The sequence below is a fragment of the Gallinula chloropus genome (genome assembly GCF_964237585.1).
Source record: "Gallinula chloropus genome assembly, chromosome: 1".
In the NCBI taxonomy this organism is placed as follows: domain Eukaryota; kingdom Metazoa; phylum Chordata; class Aves; order Gruiformes; family Rallidae; genus Gallinula; species Gallinula chloropus.
Genome location: NC_140085.1, coordinates 74,368,312 through 74,389,364, shown reverse-complemented (window position 1 = coordinate 74,389,364; position 21,053 = coordinate 74,368,312). Strand labels below are relative to the sequence as shown.

Below are 21,053 nucleotides of genomic sequence, written 5' to 3'. Positions count from 1 at the left end.
CGGCGGCGCCAGCCACCCGGGTCCCCGGCCGCCGGCCGGGCTCACTGGACGCCCATGCCGGCCGCGGCCGCACCGCTCGGCCCTCCGCCCGGGCGCGGGACCCCGCCCCTCCCTGCCCTGCCGCGAGACACCCCCTGCGCGCGACCGCCGCTTCCCGCACGGCGCGAAGGAAGCAGCGCTCGAGGCCAGCGGTCTCGCGAGGCAGCGAGCAGCCCCGCCCCACCCTTCCCGTCAGCGCGAGGCGGGGCTTAGTCAGGCCAGGAGCGGGGCCGGCTCTCGTGAGGGCTGGCGGGGCGGGCCACCGGCTCCTCTCGCGAGAGCGGCGGGCGTCCGCCCGCCCGCCCGCCCGGTGCCGCTGGCAGGTAGCGCGCCCGCCCTCGCCTCACGCCAACCCGCCCGCTGGCGGGGACGCTCTTCCTCACCCTGCGGCCCGCCGCCATTTGACAGCGGGGCGGGCCGGTCGGGGCTTCAACCCCGGCGCCGGCTGCTGCCTGAGCCGCCGGTCATGAGTGAGTATCGCGAAGTGGGGAAGGGGCGTTTTGGGGGGGGGGGCAGCCTGGCCGGAGAGAGAAGCGGGACGGAGGGGGCGGCGGTGCCACCGCTGCCGGGCGCTTGGGAGCGCGTTGGGGCGCGCGGAGAGCCCCTGGGCCGTGACGTCACGGCGGGTGTGAGGGGGGAGGAGGAGGAGCCCCCTTCATCCTCTTCTTCCCCCCCTCCTCTCTTCCAGCGCTGCTGGTGGGGTTAGGCCGCTCGGCTGCGGCGGGGGACCCTGCATCGGCCCCTCACCCTCACGCACCCGCCGTGTCACGGCAAGCGCCGGTGTCGCGACAGGGCCGGCGTTGCCTCAGCATCCGTTCTTGGGGCGGCGGTGGGGAGGGGACGCTCCCTGCGAGCGCTCTCGCCCCGCAACCCTCCTCCGCCCCGTCGGCCGCTCCCTTCCCGCTCCCCTTCTCCTGCGGAGAAACCGCAGGTCCGCTCTGCTCGGCGCGTAACTGGGCTGCGGCGGCGGCGGCAGCGCTTGCGGGCTGGGCCCGCTGCGCTGCGGGAGCCTTCATTGTTTGTTGCGCGCTGCTGGGAGCGGCGGCGGCGCCTGCTCAGCCCCTAGCCACTCTCCTGTCCGTCCCAGAGTGCTAATGGACGTGGGCAGCCAGCCTGGTAACTCTTCAGAAGCTGCAGGGTGGTTCAGCCTCGCAGAACTGGTGGCTGTGGACAGGAGGAGGAAAACCAAAAAACAAACCTCCACCCCTCCACAAGCGTTACACTGTGGGAAAGGGTGGTTTTCAGTATGGGTTTGAGAGAAAGAAGGAATAGAAAACTAGAGGAAGGCTACAGTGCCTGAGAAACTGTGTTATTTGGCGGGGGGGGGGGAGGGGGTTGTTAAGGGCAGCCCAATTTGATAATGAAACCAATTTAGCAAATAGCAGGAAGTGACAGGAAATGAATACGTAGCAGTGTAGAGCTATGTTGTTTGAGTCGCTGCTCTTGCTACCTGTTGACCCTGTTGGTGAGATTGCAGCCTTAACAAGTGCGTTTGCAACTGCGCGTCTCATGTAGGGTAGAGTTCAGGAATCACTAAGTTCAGCTGCTGCAGTCCTCGTGCTCATAAAAAGGTAATATCCAAAGTACACAATAAAAGTATGCCTGATCACTTATATTTGATTAATTTAGGTTCTGAGATGGTCTCCCCCTCACCCCTCCCCCGAATCCAGGTTAACTCACAGATTTAGAACTTATTTTAGGATAAGACAAAAGTTATATTTTTCACGGATAGGCAGATGAGCACCTAGGCAGAAATGTAAATTCCAAGGGTTAGGTCCAGTGTCTTGCCCAAAGGAATCCTAGTCAAGATTTGGAGCCACTGTGAACTACCCTGATACGAATAATGATTCTCCCTTTTTTGAGGTTCAAATCCTGCCTGAAAACAGGAGATGGCCTCTGCCCTGCTGAAGCTGCTGTGCAGTGAGGGTGGATAGTTGCTGCTGATGTGCATGGCCGCATTCCACACGAGGAATTCCATACGCCTGTCTTCCCCAGCTCATGTGCTGTGAAAAAGAACGCCGGTGGCTTTGCTACAAACGAGCTTCAGTTGGGTTGGGTCAAAATGAGAAAGTGCATGGAGGGGTGAATACATCCTGTGTTTAAAAGTTTACATTGATGCATACAAATTACCAGAGGTGTTAACTGCATTGTAGTCTGAACTCCAAGGTGTATTCCAAGCTCCTGGAGAGGCCTGAGAGGCTTGCTTTGAACTGGCTAGAGAATTCATGACCCATGAATTGCATTAAAGACAGCCCTTCAGATGATCTGTAAATATGGATCTGATTAAATCCATTTCTGAAACAGTTTCACTCATCTAGCGTGGAAGGTTGTCTTTTTTCTAATATTTTTGTAGTCTGGTAAGAACACGAGACCAGAATTGGAAGAAGAAAGGAGAGAAAAACAGATCCTTAAAACAATGCCGTGTGGTCCACATCTGCATAATACTAAAGAGAGCTCAAACTGCTAACTACCTGTGATAACACACAAGTCTGCTCAAGAACTGGACTTCATACCTCAAATACCTCAATAGCTCATGTGGAAGTCAAAATGAAGGCCCTAGTTGATAAACAGGAAGGAATTAGCACTAGGGATGCGTACAGGAAACTTGTACATGTCAAAATGCTGATGCTCCTGGTAACACGCGAGTTGCAGAAAACACGGGTCAGAGCAGTTGTGCTCTGTGCATCCATGAAGTTCACTTGCAGAAGCTCCTTGTCAGTAAGGAAGTCTCAACCTTTCTGTGATGGTTGGGTCTCCCCCCCGACCCATCCCAAAAAGCCCTTCTACGTAGAAAAAGTAAACCAGATGCTTTTTATATTAGGTGTGCTTCTCAGAGCAAAGGGAGCAGCTAATGAAGTTACCAAATTAAAATGCTTCTCAGAGGTTAGACCTTGCAGGACGCTCTCGGTGCACAAGAGCTCTTCAAAGAAAACATTCCAAGCTCTGCTGCTGGCTTGCTTGGTTTTCCCCCACTGTAATGCATGAGGGCAGGATATTCCTGCTTTGTTTGTAAATCTTTTGAGGGACCTGGTGGAATTCCTGGCTTTGAAATATCCTTGCTTCTACCACTTATCCAGAACAGCAGGAGAACGTCAGATGGGGAAAGTGGGAGGACTTCTTTAAGCTTCGTTTAAAAGATCCTAGGCTATGATTTGTCAATATGCTTAATAAAGTTAGAAAATTGTCTTTTTCCCCTTGTAGCTCAGGAACAGCTCACTGACCTTTTATGCTTTCAATAATCTCTCCTTCATCAAACAGCCTGGCTAAGAAATGGATTTTCTTGATTCTTTCCATACCATAGAAAGTTTCCTGAAACAAATATCAAGCCTTGTATTAATAAGGCCTGTAACTCTAAGAAAGCTCTGTCATTGCTGTCTGATTAGTGAAGAATGCTCGAGGAGTTTAAGTAGATTTCCTTTCCAGTAGAGAAAGTGTGAGGTTTCTTAAACACTTAGACTATTTGAAAATCTCAGTCTTGAATTTTAAACTTCAAGAATGAATATGAAAAAATTCAATGTAATGGCCAGTATTTTGGAAATGCTAATGTGTGCAAGAATTTTCCAGCTTTTGCAACAGGTAATTTCTGCTAACAACTACAGCAATTAGATGGCTGGTATTTTAACTATGCAGTTGGTTCTTTTTCTCAGCTAAGTTGCTGTCTTCCCCTGCCCTGTTGAAAATTTTACAATTTCATTCCGTGCAGTGATGTTTGTGTTCATTTACAGACATGAAGAAAACTCAAGCCTTTGGCTTTCCAAATTTTTCCACAAGTAATTTTCTCTACTCTGTTGGTTTGAGCTGTTCCTCCTCTGCTGATATAATTCATCAAAGTCTTCCAGTCCACAGCAGTCATTTGGCATTCTTTTTTGTGCTGCATTTGTACTTCTCAGATATCTTGAAAAACATCTGATTGGTAGGATGGCACATTAAAAATTGATAAAAGGTAGTATTGAAAAATGAAACTATTAGTGTAATTTTTTTTCCTTCTGCTAGTTACAGAAGGACATGTGCTGCTCAGCTTTTGTATGCTCAGTAGTCCTCTTTTGGCACCTACTATATTGATAACTCCTCACAACACAAAGTTTACTTTCATTTCCTTGCTCTGATCTATAGTCTCAACATCAGTTAAAAAGGAGGAAAAGGAAAAGCAAAAGCAGACTTTAGGTTATTCTTAAGATGGTGACATTTTCCCTGCTCCTAAAACACAACAAAATATCTGGATGTTTCTAGAGAAGGGTTGTCTTCAGTTGCTTGATAGTAAAAATATGTATATATTTTTATATAGGTCTCCCATGGCTAGCTGTTCTCTTTATAGCAGACAGGTGGCATTGTGAAAATAATGCATTTCTGTTTTTCAGAAATGAGTTGCACAATTGAGAAAGCCCTCGCAGATGCGAAAGCGCTGGTGGAGCGGCTAAGGGAACATGACAACGCAGCAGAAGCCCTGATTGAACAGACTACAGCTCTGAACAAGCGGGTCGAGGCAATGAAACAGGTCTGCTTTTCAACTTACTCCATTTAAACAACAACTTGGAAACAACTTAAAATAATTTTTGTGTGATAGTGTGCAACATAGAATCAGGATGTGATTTGGTTAATCCTTTAATACCATACTAAGTAATTTTATTATAGGTGTGATGACAATCTAAAAATAGGTTGTTTACATATTCAGTTTGAGCCTGCTGCTCTAGCCTTAACTATTGAAAACTAGCGTTTATTTGAAGAACACTGGTAGAAATAGCGTTGGTGTCTTACAAACCATTGTGTGATGCCTTGTGTTTTGCTCTTTTGCAAAATACTATTTTATTAACTTGAAGATTTTTTTAGAGGAGGCCCAGTCACGCTTTCTTCAGTTCAGAATAGTTTCTCTTTCCCCTGTTTCCTTCTGTTTCAAAGTAGCCTCTTAAGCTTGTTGGTGATCGTTTCCATTCTGCTGTTAAACGTTGCAAGGCGTGTTGTCGGGCTGCTGCTAGAGAAGTTCTGGAAAAACACAACTACCTCTCTCTAAGGGAGTTGATCCTGTCATTTTAATAGAACACAGGACACGCTAATGAGCCCGTAAAATAATCAAACCCTGCATGTGCTTCAGCCTGTAAAACTAGTCATGCAGAGACTCCAGGACTTGAAATGGAAGAGTCTTGTATTTACTCAGTTGTGGAGAGTCAGGATCCACTCCTGTGACTTGCACCCATACAGCCTTGTGGTTTAAGGTACTGGGAAGCTGCAGTGCATATTTAAAGGTTAACACCCCAGATGTTTTCCCTTACCGTATGTATATCCATTTTCAAGTACTTGCTGGTAAATCTGACCTGCCTTAAGTGAAGGTTAAATCACGCTCACCACACATATCATCTGAGATGTTAAATTTGTTTAATTACAAAGGTGAGAGTTTTGTTTTTCTGAAGGGCAGGATGTTAGCAAGGCCTTCAGAAGTGGTTTTGTTTGTATTATGTGTTTATCTAAAAATAAGCACTAGCCTTGACTGACATCAGAACTAGTCCTCAATGACTTGCCAAATAATGCTTGTCTTCAGTTACTCACACATTTTGTTTTATTTTTCATAACTAGTACCAAGAAGAAATTCAAGAGCTCAATGAAGTAGCAAGACATCGTCCTCGGTCTACATTAGTGATGGGTATCCAACAAGAAAACAGACAGATTAGGGAATTGCAACAGGAGAATAAAGGTAAGCACTGGCCATTCTGTCCTTCTTAAGTTTCAGACTGTGTTGTTGGAGTCAGGGAGACTCTTACCATTGGCCTATTCTCAGAAAATTATTGTAGGAGGCTTTATTTTCTAATCTGAATTTGTCCAACCACCAGGACTGCAATTTACAGTCAGCACAAGTGAGGTGATGAATAGAACTTAATTCTGCAATAGAGGTATCTGTTTGGAAATGTGTTTTCCCACTGCTAAAAATAACTAATGTATGAGCAGTCAGAAGAAGGTGCAGTTTAACTGCAGTAGTATAATTCCTTCTGGAATTCTGTACACTAGGAATGTACCGTTTCTCCTGGAATACCCTGGGTACTCCAACAGTCAAAGTAGTCAATGATCTCAACTTGTACAAATCTGGTATTATCTCAGGTATTAATTGCCATTTGATTTGGTAGGTGGGGAACACAAGTGGCTTGTAACACTTACTTTACCAAGATGAAGATTGCAAAAAGTAGCTGCAGACTTCTTCCCAGCTTTTGTGCAGTGTTGTTTATTGTGGCTGGAGCACAGTTCTCCTGTGCTACGCTCAGGATATCTTATATCAGCTCCAGGGATTGAACAGGAAGTCATATTAACTTCTGTTTCTGACCAAACACAAATTTTCGCAGGGCAGTCACCACTGAAGGTGGTTGCAAAGCCTACATAGACTTCTATGGCACAAGGAGAGGGAACACTTGAGGGCTTATTTTGGTTTCCTCAAGCTGAAGTACTTCTGCAGTTTGTTTCAGTTCTTCTCTGTTAAACTTTAACTGAATTTAAAATTATGTTGGTAGAACTACGAACATCTCTTGAAGAACATCAGTCTGCCTTGGAACTCATAATGAGCAAGTACAGAGAACAGATGTTCAGGTTACTTATGGCGAGCAAAAAGGATGATCCAAGTGTAATAATGAAGTTAAAAGAGCAACATTCCAAGGTAATTTTTTTTTTTGCCTTTGCTTTTTTTTAGCTACTTAAGTTAGCTTGTAATGGATCAGTTCAAAGCTTAACTTTGTCTCAGCATTTTATAGCAACATACTAACAAGTTTTAATTTTTATAATCCAGTCCATGAAACAGGAAACTTGATCAGTCTAGTAAGTCACCCTTACTCACTTCTGATTTACTTAAACTTTTATCTAGTAGCATTTCGTTCCTGTACCTACTTAAATTACTTCTGGTTTTGCCTAGGTCTTTAGGGCAACCACTCTATTATGCTTCAAGATGCCCAGAGATGCATTTAGACTGGCTTTAACATAACACTCGTGACCCCAACAAATAACTAGTAAGCCTGTGTTCACTGGAGACAGTAGCATGGATAAGCTTTTTCAGTGCGATACTCAAATATTTTTCACCATACATTTGAAAATATAGATTGTAAAAGCTCTTTTGAATACTGAATAACTGGGCATACACCTCTCCTCTTTCCTGCTTCAACCCTGGGTTCTTGTCTCAGTACTGATCAGGATTGCAAAATAGAATCCAGGGCAACCCGAGATGTTTGAAGGGTGGGGAAAGTTGCTGGTGGGAGGTGTGTTTCATCTTACGGCTTTTGAAACCTAGAAAAACAGTGTCAGTGTCATCAAGCAACATTTTAGTAAACTATCACGAGTGAGGGGTGTGTGGGTGTGGGGGTGTGTGTGTGGGGGGGGGGGGTGGAGGGTGGGGTAGAGAGTATTGAGCAGCTTCATACGAGATCAGTGTAGGGGCATATAGCATTAATCCATAGTTTAGGCCTTCCTAATGTATTTTCAGGAAAATATGATTCCAAGTCACTAAGATCTAAAAAGAAGCTTTCTAACAGAGTATTGCATCACATTTAAAATGAAACTTAATCAGAGTGCAGTGTAACTGTGTAGAAAAACATTAGTTCAAAGCATTTCATACTCTTTGACCTCAACAAACTAAGCCTGCAAAGCAGAGTTAGGATCTGCATACTGGGAAAGCAAAGTGTAAGAATTCAGTCCTTTCTTCTTACAAAGTCACAGGTATGCAATTAGTACCACTGAAATGCATGAGACTACCAAAATCAATGTGAAAGAACTCATTGGATTAGCCATGTACCTGTTGCTTCTAGGAGTTTCTGTTACAGATAGAGTTCCTCTTCAAAACAAGTTACCTTAGTGCAGAGTAGAACACATCTTACAGCCTCAGGAAGGAGTAAATTTATATCCAAGATAAAAAAGAAAAATTTTTATCTGGCTTGAACAGGACTTTAAAATTCCTATAGGAATACTTCTATCAGTTAAAAGCATGAGGTTACAAAACCCAAGCAAGCTAACAATATGATTTAAACAGGAGATTTAGGTGTCAACATTTTGGTTAAATCTGGTCCCCCAAGAATGCCTGATAAAGATTGATCACCCTTATCCTGACATTTAAAGTTTCTGGCATTTATTATTTCTTCTTCTGATCAGCCTTCACATTCAGTAGGATTCAATAGACTTTAAATACTTCTCTCCTGTTAACTAAGAAATCCATCATGCCTAAGGACTTCTCACCAGTAACTGCTGTTCTCTCAAGTGGCAGCTATTAACTTTAGTGCCTGTTTACAAAGATTAATGAAAAAAAACTTGGTTTCTGCATATCCACAAGCACCTCCTTTAAATAAGAAAACAGTTTCTCCTAACACCTTGTATGCAAGAGGAAAGTATGTGTTGGTAGTAACAACCCTGATCTAAGAGTGCTGTTTGATTCACTCAAGGAGGCTTAAAACCATGTGGCCACACTAATGTGTGGCAAATAATAAGGAGGGATACAAAAAGTATATGGAGATGTTTGAGGCTATCTTTGTAAAGAAACACTTTAAATTGCTTGGTACTACAGCATCTGACTAATGCACGTCTGCCTTCCAGGCAACAACCTTTTGGTCTTGACTCAGCATCTGATCAGCAACCTTGGGACAGGCCTGGAACTGTATTGATGAAGGGGCCTGGTAAACTGGCAAAATAGGAAGCAGGGAGTACAGCAGGATATCTAAAGACCAGTAACTGCTTCCCAGCCCTTCTCAAGGGTACCTTCTTGCCAACTCAGTCTTTCACCACTGATCACAGCTTCCTGTCAAGCTAAATTTAGTTTTTTGTTGAAAGAAGTGTTTCATATAATGACCTTTATGGGAAACTGAGAAGAAAATACCGATTCACCACAGGTTCTTCCCCTCCCTGCCCCCTTTTCTCTCCCCTCTGTGCTGTGAGTGGCCATTTAATGAGTAAAGAGCTAAACCACAGCTTTGGCAACTGGAACAGCAGAGAAGGAAGGGTGGGGGACAATAATCACTGAAAGTGTATTTGTTTTGATCAGGTAAAGCTCACAATTCCAAGTGGGGCAGTTCTTTATGGCAGTCTAGTCATTTCTGGCAGCTTAAAAGCCAACCGATCTCCTGCCAGATGTACAGATCTCCTGTCAAACTCATAACATAAAGGTGGGGTTTAACTCTAGTCTAAACTGTTCTTCATGTTTCAGTCCTACTGTTCTGCTTTTTCTGATACCAGCTGGTAACTACTGTGAATTTTGTCCAAGGGTCAGGTCAGACACGGATAGGCTGGCACAGTAGCAGGGTTAGAATAAAAGACAAGTTGAAGAAAAGGCAATGAAAAATAAAAACTTGTGGAAATACCACTGAAATATTTGGCTTAATTGAACAGTAATGAATGCCAGTGGCATAGGCTCTTTATCTGGAGCTGCAGGAAGAAGAAGCAGTGACCCTTTAATAATTTCCTGCTGGTAGGTTGGCCAGTGAGAAAGTAAGTTGTCACCTGAACCAACAAGGTCTGCAGGTAAGAGATCACTTCTCTGCAAACAGTGAAGATTACCTCAAACTCTAGCTTCCTTACAAAGGCTCTTATGCCTACGTAAGCAGCTCCTATCATCCCACACCTGGCAACAGGACAGGGCAGCAGCAAACCAAACTGCTGCTCCTTTTTCCTCCTTGAAGCTTTCAAGGAGATGTGGTAGTTAGTTATTTATAGCAGGAAAATACCCTGCCAGCATTAATGGATGGATGCAAATTTTGCTTGCAATTCGGTGAGGACAAGGACCTATGGAGTCAGTCCCAGATAAGCTGGAATTTGATTCAAGCAGAAGTATAAAGAAAGGGCTAGGGAGGGATATACATGACATAAAAAGATCAGGTGAAGTGGTCATCCTTACTAAGAGATAAAGGCCTACCCATAGGCTGGTAGTGGCTGTATCAGACTTGAGATCAGGCATCAAACAAACAGAAAGAAACTCTTAGATGTTTAGTCTTTCTGTCTATCCAAACCTATACACCTCACCTCCTGCAACGCAGGAAGGCCTTGTTAGAGCAAGCACGTGGATAACTTGTAGCTTCCATGACTCCAGCCAGCCACCTAGGCCAGTCATTTAAGCATACATGAGACTATAAGAAGAGGCATCGCCATGTGGCAGGATGAATTTATGTGTAAACAAACAGGACTACAGGGCTGCTCACACTGTAAAGCCAGAAAGGACTCTTACCCTCAAATTCAGGCCCACGCTCACGTTTTGAGGTGGCAGAGCAGTTGAACTGCACAACTGCAGAGCGCTTTGCTTATGTTTAACATCACGCAAAACGTGTTGCTAAAGCCATCGGTCTTCTATTCGTACATCGCAGGAGCTTCAAGTGCACGTGGACCAAATCACAGAGATGGCAGCAGTAATGAGAAAAGCCATTGAAATCGATGAAAAGCATGGCTGTAAAGATCAGGAAAGGATCATTCAGCTTGAGGTAAGAAAGAAATCAAACCAGCAGTGGCACCAATTGCAAGGGAGTGAAAGTTAACACATTTATTTCTGGTGAGTTCCTGTATCTCTTATGAGTTACTCTACCATTCACTCACACTGCTGTTACACTTTCTTGTTGGGTGGGCTATAGTTCTGTTTCCCCCACCACGGCGTACTCTCAAGTCATCCACAGGTGACACTTCATCACCAGAATCAGTGATTTATATTTATATAGTGGATTAAGATTTCTTTGTTACAGAAACATAAAAAAGAGCTAAGAAATAATACATCCTAATAAGACACTAGGATGCAAATAACCATACCCACACCTTTGGCTTTTAATTAACTTTTTTAATTTTCAGTTTTGGGAGGAGATTCTCAGTTGTTTGTTATTGGCAGATCAACACTATTGCTCTGGCTCAGGTGCCAGCAGAGCAGTTCATTGTGGGGCAGGGAGCGGGAAGAGAACAGGAGAGGTTTTTGAAGTGCAACTTTTGAACTTAATTACATTTTTCTTGCCCATCTCTGTCTTTTGAGTTGCTTTGATGCTTTGTGCGCTTTCAAGAGGGTCAGAAACATCATGTTCTTAGTCCTAGAAGATAACACATAGCACCACCTGCCTGGAAATCAGCATGTTAGTCCTTAATGCCTGTGTTTGGAACAGAGGGGAGGGGAGATTGTTACCTTGACTTCTTTCTGGAATTCTATTAAACACCTTTTTCTCTCTCTGGTCGTAGCAAGAAAACAAAGGCTTGAGAGAAATTCTACAGATAACTAGAGAATCATTCCTGAACCTCAAGAAAGAAGATGCATCAGAGAGCACGTCTCTGTCAGGATTAGTAACAAGCAGTGATTTGAGCCTGAGGAAAAGCTAAAGACTATGGAAGTCCACAAGCTTCAATTGCACACTTTACAAAACGGATTATCAGGGGTCACTTGTCAAGCACTTGTTACTGAATAGGGCACCAGCAAGCTAATGCATCTCTAACCCCAGTTTAGTGGCTTTCATACTGCGTGAGATCAATTGAGATGGGTATTCTGCAAAGACCTTAGCGACAGATTAATTGCCATAGATCTGACTTCAGTAGGAAATGGATTCGTGCACTTACTGGAGGGGGAATTATTTTTATATTAAGTCCTTTTACAGATTTCACTTTATTTATATAAAACTATTGCTCATGCAGAGTTTCAGTGCACCTGTTATATAGTAAAGGTAAGTGGAAGTCTGATTGCCAGCTAAAAAGTACTTAACTTATGAATATGCTTTGTGCATGAGCCACATTAGGGTTTTTTTTTTTCCTTTTAGTAAGTTTTTTTTAAAATGCTCATTTTGCAACAACCTCTTTTACTGGGAAGGCTACGCCGGCAGCATAACACTCGCTGTTTCTGGTATGTACCAGAGTATCCTGTTCAAATACAAGGTGAATGGTTTTAACAGAAACAATGCTTTAGAGGTTGTTCAATTATGATTATTTCTTTTAGTTGAACAAGATCCTTTAAAGTACCTATACTTAGTTGTGTTTTTGACACAGGGGAAGAGCTGCTCCCCCTGTACTGCTTTCTGGAACACAGGTAGCGTAGCATCACTTTGCCATAGCTTTTCCTTTTCTGAAAGGAACCCAGGCTCTCTTCCTGGTAGGGAAGAAGCTGCGTTCATCCCATTGATTTCTTCTCTTGACTGCTCCCCCCGAACCTCCTAAGTGGGAAAAGGCAGCCTGGACGTACCCAGGAAATAGCCATGGGAAGGGGGAAGGAGATACTCTATGTTGATGCTCAGAGTTGGCAGCCTGCGCACCTGCAATCAATACTCCTAAAGAAAAATTAGGTACTAAATAGTTATCAGGGAGGTTTTAAAGTAAGTTTCAGGTACATGGTAGGTTTGGTCTAGGAGAAGTTTCAGTATGCTGTACTGACAACTGCTATACCACTCACTTTTAATCCCAAAACACCCACAGAAGTGACAGGGGAAGGGCTTTTCTAGGTCAAGGCGCAGCTTGTATCATATGCAGGTACGAAGGAAGCGCTACCAAGGTGACAGGCCAAGAGAGCTGCCAAAAAAATTCGTATTTGGCTGTTATCTGTCAAGACATTATCATTTCTTGGTCAAGGCAGCAAGAACACTCTTGCTGTTGATGTGTATCGACACTTTTTGCCCAGCACATTAACAGAGTCTTTACTTGGGAAGCACGCTCAGAGAAGCTGAGTGAGAGCTTTCAGCCAGAGAAAGCTGTAGCTCTACAGCTGCTACCCACAGTTGAGTATTTTGGCTGTTTAATGACTCAAAGTTGAACTCTTACCCTGAAATAAACTGTTACTCAATCAAAGGTGATTTTTTCAGTTGCAACAATGTGGGGAAAAAAAGCTAAGCACCAAGTGCTTCTAAGGGTCTCAGTTTTAAATATTACTTCCCTTGACCCAGCACAGTTTCTGTGGCAAGGGGAGGTAAATGCCCCAAGGTCTCAGGGTGACCTTTCAGTTCCCAGTGAACTAGTTTTTGGGAGCGCAGTATTTTTGTTTTGCTTCTGCCAGTTGCTTCCCTCTTTCCCATAGTGCTTTCAGGAGAAGAAAAAAAAGGGGTGGGAAAAGCGTTTAGCAGAGAAAATACCTGCTAGTTTGCATTTAACTAATAGATACCTGAGGAAGTGCAGCTGAAAGAACAGACAGATCAAGCTCCCCCCATTTTCACAGCATTTTTTTTAATAAGCAAACTGCTACTTCTCCTTCCAGAGCATTTTAGTTTGGGTCCAGGCTTAAAAAAAAAATATAGAGAACATTTGCACGCATGGGGAGAAAAAATATCCCAAGTTTCCTAAACATCTGGGTAGGATTTTTTTGGTAACATTTGAGTTCATGCACAGGATACACTCGTCTGCTCTAATTATCTGCAAAACTCTGCCAATGTTTCTATAATTTAGACGTTTGCCTTTCTGCTGTAGCTTGCAGGCTGGTGACTTCTCAGAAGCCACTTTTTTGGGTTGGTTGGTTTTGTTGTTTTGTTTTGGGTTTTTTTTTAAATGAAGTGTGTTTTGTTGTTGCAAACTTACCAGAAGTTTGGAGTTTAGTTGATGAAGTTATTCTTGATACAAGTGTCTTCCCAGCCGTTGACTAGTGGTGGAGGCGTTCATATCCATTTAATGCTGAATGCAGTTTCCTGGCTGGCTTCCTGGGCTGTCTTTCCATTGCCAGAGCTGTACAGCAGAGAAGGTTCGTTAGTCTGCGGCAGTTCTTTAAGGTTGCTCTATTATGGAATAATGCTTGATTAGTGTTTATTTTTGTAAATTAAAAAGAAATGTGACTTAATTTATCTACTCTTAGTCTCCACGTTTGATATGTTTCCCCTGTCGTTCCCCTGACCCGATGGCTTTAGGATTTTAAGAGAACCTTCACAGTGTGTGGAGTGACTATTTTTCATTGCGTACCCGTTATTTTTGTAATGCAGATGGCTTGAAAAGAATTTATGGCTAGAATTGTGTACTGTACAGTAAACTTATTTTATCAATAAAGTTGACTGAAAAAAAATTGGGAGTCTTTGTGATTCAAGCAAAGTCCTGAATCTGAAGCCAGCCTTGCTAGTTAATGTGTCAGAAGAAAGCGACATCATTTCACCATTTTACTTTAAAGCGGGCCGGTCACTAGTGCTTTTATTCATGTAACTATATATAGCAAAAGAAATGAAATCCTCTAACACCTTCATTTTCTCTTGGAAAACCAGGTATTTACCCATCCTCTGACCAAACCACTGCAGCCACGTACTTACATGGGGGAGCAGTGAGGATAACAAAAGGCAGTCCCACCGGGCTCTGATGTCTTGGACCAAAACATGGTTGGGTACAGATCAGATGAGACAGTTGGGGTTTTTTTCCTTGAAGATCAGAGAGAGTCCCTCTGACCTGGTTCAAGCTCCAGGTTCCTTTCCCTCTGATGGGTAAATGAGCATGTCACTGAGTGAGGTGCAGAAGCTGCCAAGGGAAGGGTTTTGCCACTTCCCCATGATTTCTTGTAAGAACAACTTATTCTCAGTACTGTAAATTCTGTGCTTAAGTTCAGAAGTGTCAACAGTTCATAAATACACATAGCAGCCATTCAACTGAGGTAAAACTGAAGGGCAGCTTGAAAATCAGTTGGGCTGTCTTGTACAGCTAAAAGCTTTAAATAGCTTTGGCTTTTTAACAAACCCCCAGGATTAGGAGATTACACTAAAACACAGAGCTAACGGTACTGTTTGCAGGCAGAATGACATGTATCTCTCTAGATACCTATACTAAGGTTTACAGCAGCTTAGGGAGTTTTCAGTTTTAGTTGGCAAACATTAACCTTTCAAAGCACATCCGCTGATTGAGAACAGGGTTTGTAAGTCTCCTATTTGAGTGTAAAACACATGCTGGCTCCTTCTGCAGATCATGTCATCTAAGGGGCAGCTAACAGCACACCCTTAGGGCTGGTCCCAGCCTGACAGAGTGTATACAGCAACAGTGGGAAGGTGAGACAGGAGAGCAAAAGAAATCCCAAGCTGGAACAGCAGACAACTTCTTTATCAGCCTTTTCAACATCATGCAGAGGTGAGGCCTGCACCTGGTGTCACACACACATATACCTGCTAGGTAGAAGTCACATTCAGCCTCACCATCGCCCATCCCACTTTGCCTTTCATTTGCGGTGCAATCCCATTTCATCCTGATGAGTTGCATATTGATTAGTGGAGTGGACTAATTAAAACATGGTCATTTACCTTCTGCATGTTAAAGTGTTCTGCAAGAGAAGACTGATGCTATTTCAGTGGCTGTACGACAGGCACCAATTTTCCTGCTGCCTGCAGCCACCTCCCTTCCCCGGGTGTAGAAAGGGCTGGTTGGGGAGCGGTGGGTTGGTGCAGCTCAGGGCAGTCCACGCGTGGTTGGGCATCGGGTGGATTGTCACATTGGTGCAGTGCTCTTACCACCGCATCGGGTCAGTAAAGCATCATCACCCTGTGTGAGTGTGTATGAATTCTGCCAGGGGCTCGGTTGTTGTTCCCCTCTCACGGTGCTGTGTCAGTAACAGTCCTTACCCCAACCCACAGCACTCTGTCTCTCCTCCAAGGAAGGGGTGAGTGGTGCAGGGTGCTCAGCTGCTGCCTGGTGCTGAACCATGACAGCGAACAAGCAGAACTCCAGCTGCATCCCCTTCTGCTGCTGCAAGGGGAAGCCTTACCTTTTGAAGAACGGCAGAGCGGATTATATCCCTACAGCATCCTCACCAGAAAAAACACTAAGAAATGCATTTGAGGGTGGCTATTTCAGCAGTCAAAAACCTTAGGTAACATTTCCAAAACCGCAGTTGTTGGAAGCTCAACCAGCACGCCACACTAAAGAAGGTGGGACGGTCAGTGTCTTGGGCTTTCCATTGCCACACTCTGGAGCATCATAAACAAGGTAAATGAATCAGAACTCATTAAGTTACTGGCTCAGCAAGCAGCAGCTGCCTCCTACGACACAAGTTGTGCTTCTCTCTCCTGCACGTGGCTTTTCCCCCCGGAGCTTCCTGCATTACAGAAAAGAACCCAGCTCATTTTGAGCAGATTAGGCAGCCTGTGGTAACGCCAGACAGCACTAGGGGTAAATTGCAAGGGATGGGATTTTTGGACAAGGCAGACTTGTGAAACCCCAGTTGTGAAGCAGGTGAGTAAATTGCATGTAAGCATATTATTCCTCCCACTCCCTCTCACCCCCAAAATGAGATAGTTTATTGCTCTGTCCTGAAGTTGTCTTCCTCCAGTGTGCATGAGAGCACAGAGCCTTGTGCACGCCAACAGGAGACAGCTGCCTGCCCAGAACTACATGCTGGCAGACAGGGCCTGACATCAAGGAACAGAACCATGATTATATAGACATGTAAGCATCTGCTCGACCAGCCAAAAATGGTATTTAAGGTACTGTTTCCACAGAAAACATCAAAGCCTACTAACCAGAGACGTGGGAGAGGACAGCTTCACCAGGTGAATGGAGACAGCATTCAAGCTAACAGGCAGGGATGTATCACTGAGATCAGCACACATGTACTTCACACTTCCAGTACTCACCTGTAGGAGACACTTACCCGAAGCTCAGCACTTCCTATTCTGAGTATTCACCTGCTAAGCCAGCCAGAAACCAAAGTCACAGCAAAGCCCACCACAAGTACCTCTCCAAAGACCACATGCAAACCTGCAGCATGCTGCTGCCCATTTTAGGAAGAGAGAGATGAAAAACCTCAAAAACTTAGTGAAAAATGTGCAGTTCAAAACAGGGCATATTTAATTTCTCAGGAAGAGCTTCCTGTTCTTGGGAAGTGTTTTCAGATAAGGGGCAGCTCTAGGCAAGGACAGAATGAAAGCTGGAGTAAAAAGAGGAGACTAAGAAATCCTCTAGGCCTCCTTACTTCTTTTGCTGTTGCCAAGCCGGAGGGTAATTCAGCACTAGTTAGAGAAGCAGAAGGAAGATGCCATGGATGAGCAATAGCAACAAGATCTGCAGTGCTAGAGGATGATTTTGGGGGACTTAACCCTGCCTGCTGCCTAGGTGCTACAAGGCAAAACACATACACCTGAACTCCAGGGTTAGGAGCAGGAATACACTAACCTAGTCCTATAAAAATTAGAGGAGTTAAATACATTGGAACCTACTTAAGGAGATCTGTTAGAAGAGGAGAAAGTTTCCTTTGGGAGCATCTCCCCAGAAGCTCCAGCGCTGACAAGCTCCCCTAGGAACAAGATACAAGATCTTACATCGGACAAGGTACAGATCTTACATCGGACATAGAAGAGGCCAGAGCAGGGACAAAGGGTCCCATTATTCCCCCTGCAGCACACAGAGCTATTAAGCTGGCAAGCACAAGCCACTTCTTTCCTACCCAAACCTGGCACCAGAGGTCACTGCAGAGCTCATGACTAGGCCCCTGCTGGGCACATCAGGGGTTTCATTTACCTGTTAGCCAAGTTCAGTCCTTAGCCTCTCATTAAAAATAAGAGCACCCTCCTGAAGAGTTACTGAGGTCTGTGCCACATAACAGGATCCCTGGTCCTCGAGCAGTTTTAAAATGAGTATTGCTCTATGCTCTGTTTCAGTATCCAGCTGCTCAGGACAGTGTCATACAGTTGTGGCAATGCCTAAGCACCTCTGACACAAGAAAACAAAGCAGCCTGGACACAAGACACCGAACAAGCCAGGACATGTTACAGCCTCTGACAGCAACACCAGAAAGACACCAGCCAGTGCAGGTGCCTCTCAGGACTGGGATACTCCACAAAGTCTGCCTTCTGCTGGGCTTTCCCAAAGCCAGGCTTGCAGCCACAGGCTGTAACAGGGGTGGGCAAAGACTGTATTTTCTCAGAAGTCATCGTGGGTGTTACACAATACTCAGCAGCTGGGGCCCCAAAAGTTGTTTGTGTGCTTTACAACCTGAGGCATGCAACATCTCTTCCACCTGGTTGAGAAGACCCAAGAACAGCTATTACCTTTTACTTATTAAGAACTAGCAACATGGACTATTAGACTGAAGATATACACCACACCATTCCTCCCAGTAAGGAAAGCCACTTGCACAGGATGCATAACTGCAGGGATGCCAGAGGAGCATTCATTTTGTGGGGCCCCCTATGGTTTCCTATACCCTACTGCCAAACAAAAGCACCAGGCTTCAGAGGGGGGCGGGGGGAGGGGTTGTCTCTCTCCCCTCCAGAGCAGACCTATGGAAAGCACGATTTGTTTCCATTTTCCATTGTGTTTTCTGCATGTCCAGGGAAGCAGGGTAGGCAAAGCTGGCTCAGGTGTGAAGCAGTCTGAAGTGGCAGAGTCAGGCCAGTTTTATGTGAAGTTTGGTGAGGAAGGAGTCACAAGAACAAAAGAAGGTCTGTTTCTTTGGTAAGATCAGTGTCCACTTGTGCCACAGCCAGTTTAACTGCTAGGAGAAGTTGCAAGGGCAGGAAAGCAAGGGAGAAGGAAGGCAGTTTCTCCTGTGGATTTGAGGCAGAACTGGAACATGTGCAGACCTTGAAAAGCTCTACAAGCAACTAAGACAAATACCTTGATGTGATCACTGCAGCATTATTGCAGTGCAGCAAAAACTGCTCAGAAAAACTCAGCCAAAGCAGGAAAATTCTCTACAGCAGCAGGACCTAGATCATCATCATAGTCTAGACACCTCATGTGAACTGAGGCTTTCAAAACACTTGGTTTTGCAGGGGAATCACTACCCAGAACCGAGTTTAGGTTTAGATTCCCCAGGAGCATCACACAGCATTATTTTAAGCCAGAAGACTAAGGAAGTAGCTAACACAGCAAGGCAGTCAGTGCTTCCAGTGACAGATTTTGTAGTCAGTCCAGGAGCCAGTTTTCCTCTTGCAACTGCCTCAGGTGACACACAAAGAACCCTTGAGAATTACCTCTTCTGCACCCCAGTAACCAGTTAGCATGTTCTGACTACCATCACTATTATCCACTATGGCTGATGGAATATGGAAGAATTTCCCCATCCCATCTCTTAGCAGCATTAAGACAAAGTCTCCAAGTCAGGATCACAAAAAGTTCAAAGCCAAGCTCTGCCATAGAGATTTCTAGCATGACAGCTCACATGAGTTTCCACTTAAGAACTGGACAACAGCCACCACCTGTTTGTTTGCCAGAACCCTGTCCAATGAAGCTACAGAAAGCCTCTTTGGACCACATGCTTCCTCACTAGTTTCACAGAGAGCACAGCCAGGCTCTCAACCTCTGGGGGTCACTGGAACTACAGGAAGTCCTTCAACAGGTCAACTAGGTACATCTGCCCCCCCAGTCCCTTGAGGGTCTAAGACACTTCTCCAAACAAAACCATCCCTACAGTACCAAAGGCAAAAGTTGAGTTGTAAAAGCATCACTGAATTCAAAGAGACCCTTTTAGTTCAAATACTCTTTCCAAATACATCTTTATTATAAAAGATATAGAAAAATCAGAGTTAAACTTGTTTCTTCCACAATGTTAATCACAGCAGTTATAAAAAACCCAAGGTAAACATGTTTAAGAGCATTTACGTACCATGTAAGTGTCTACTACTTGCCATCAAATATGGCAAAGACATGCTCAGTATCAGTGCAGTAAGGGCAGTGAGCAAGCATCAGTCTGCCAGAGGCCAGGGAAAGAGCTCCTCATTCATCCCCACATGCCACACCACAGCACAGCAAAGCAAGGCCCAAGTTACAGAGTTTCAGCCTCACTGTTTGAGACAGATGTTCCAGCTCCAAGCAATCTCAGGATTTCTCTCTCTAAACATCAGCTCAGTCACCTCTGATGCTGTGCCATTAATATTTCGCTCCTTAAAGAGAAATAGCCAGGAAGTCATCAATTCCTTTCCACTGCCAGGGTGTTTTAACTTTCAGCTACACTCCCAAATAAAAGTTCTTCTGCCAGTTTAGTTACAACAAGTTGTTGTTACATACTTATTACCAAGATTTAAAGTGGTGGCCGAGAACTTCAGTTTCCACCACTAGGTTATTCACGCTCATGGTGGCTCCATGAAGGTACCAGAACATCCATTCACCTTCAGACAGGAAGGACTAGGCACTTCACTATACAGTGAGTGTAAGGAAAAGCCACCATAACCTGTATCAAGGTATAAGATGCAAGACTTCAGCCATCATTTAATGCATGGCAGATCATCACAACCACTGAATGTGAAGACCAGGATTGGTCATGGGGGCAAGAGCAGGTAAAACCAAGGACAGCCTCGGGTCTGCTTGTGAACCAAACCCACAATGCTCCAGTTTGCATTTCAAAAGTGGCTGTTGGCTTTGTTCTTAAGGAATTAAATAAAGCCACCTCACATGACCAGGATTCCTTGAACACAAGAATAGTCCTTTATCTGTTTTATTGCATTTTGCTGTGGGCAGATGCAACCCAAATCGGCAGAGAACACAGTCAGCAAGGATTCTGGTCAGTGTTTTGTCAGCTGGATGCCACTTTCACCCCTTAAAGGCAAAATTAAAAAAGAAACATTGATTAAAAATAAAAATCATTAGTGTTTCAACCAATTCCAGGACAAAAACTGCCATTGGCTACGAGCTTATTTAGGTTTTTCTTTTATGACAGCACCATCAAAAAAAGAGAATATACCAGAGCAGAAACAGGCTGTTCAGAAAACAAAACATCTAATGTTCTCTTAGCAGTCATCTCTGCACAGAGACCAGATGACCAGCTTGCTACAGAACCACCCAACAGCAAGGGAGAAAGTCTTCTTGTCTCAGATCAGGTCCACTTCCTGCGCCCCAGCATGTACGCTTACAACAGTTAATTCAGTGCAGTTTAAATTCAAGTCACTTTGTTTAGCTTGCAAGGTTCAGTAATACTTCTGGGAAACAACTCTGTCTGCAGCAACATGTTTTGTACCTATGTTAGGAGGTGACACCTCAGCTCCTGCTAGAACTCTTCCTGCGCACGGTCCTTATCTCCCAACCCCTCGCAGCCTGGCGGACCACTCACCTTCAGGAGCAAGTCGGGCAGTATTTCAGCAGTGGCTCCCACACCATGAGGGCAGAGCCAGCATTGCACAGGTTGCTGTCTATGGGCTGGTCTCACTTCACATACCCAGACATCAAACTAGGTCACC

The 21,053-nt window shown here is 44.6% G+C and overlaps 1 protein-coding gene across 1 annotated transcript; it reads left to right on the top strand.

The window, feature by feature from the left end:
* The first annotated feature begins 386 nt into the window (after nucleotides 1-386).
* On the top strand, nucleotides 387-11,442 carry FGFR1OP2 (FGFR1 oncogene partner 2). The gene is made up of 6 exons (XM_084264832.1): nucleotides 387-509; nucleotides 4,398-4,534; nucleotides 5,608-5,725; nucleotides 6,531-6,673; nucleotides 10,347-10,460; nucleotides 11,194-11,442. The coding sequence occupies exons 1-6, from the start codon at nucleotides 506-508 to the stop codon at nucleotides 11,329-11,331; spliced, it is 654 nt and encodes a 217-aa protein (XP_084120958.1). The 5' UTR covers nucleotides 387-505; the 3' UTR covers nucleotides 11,332-11,442.
* Nucleotides 11,443-21,053: the final 9,611 nt, after the last annotated feature.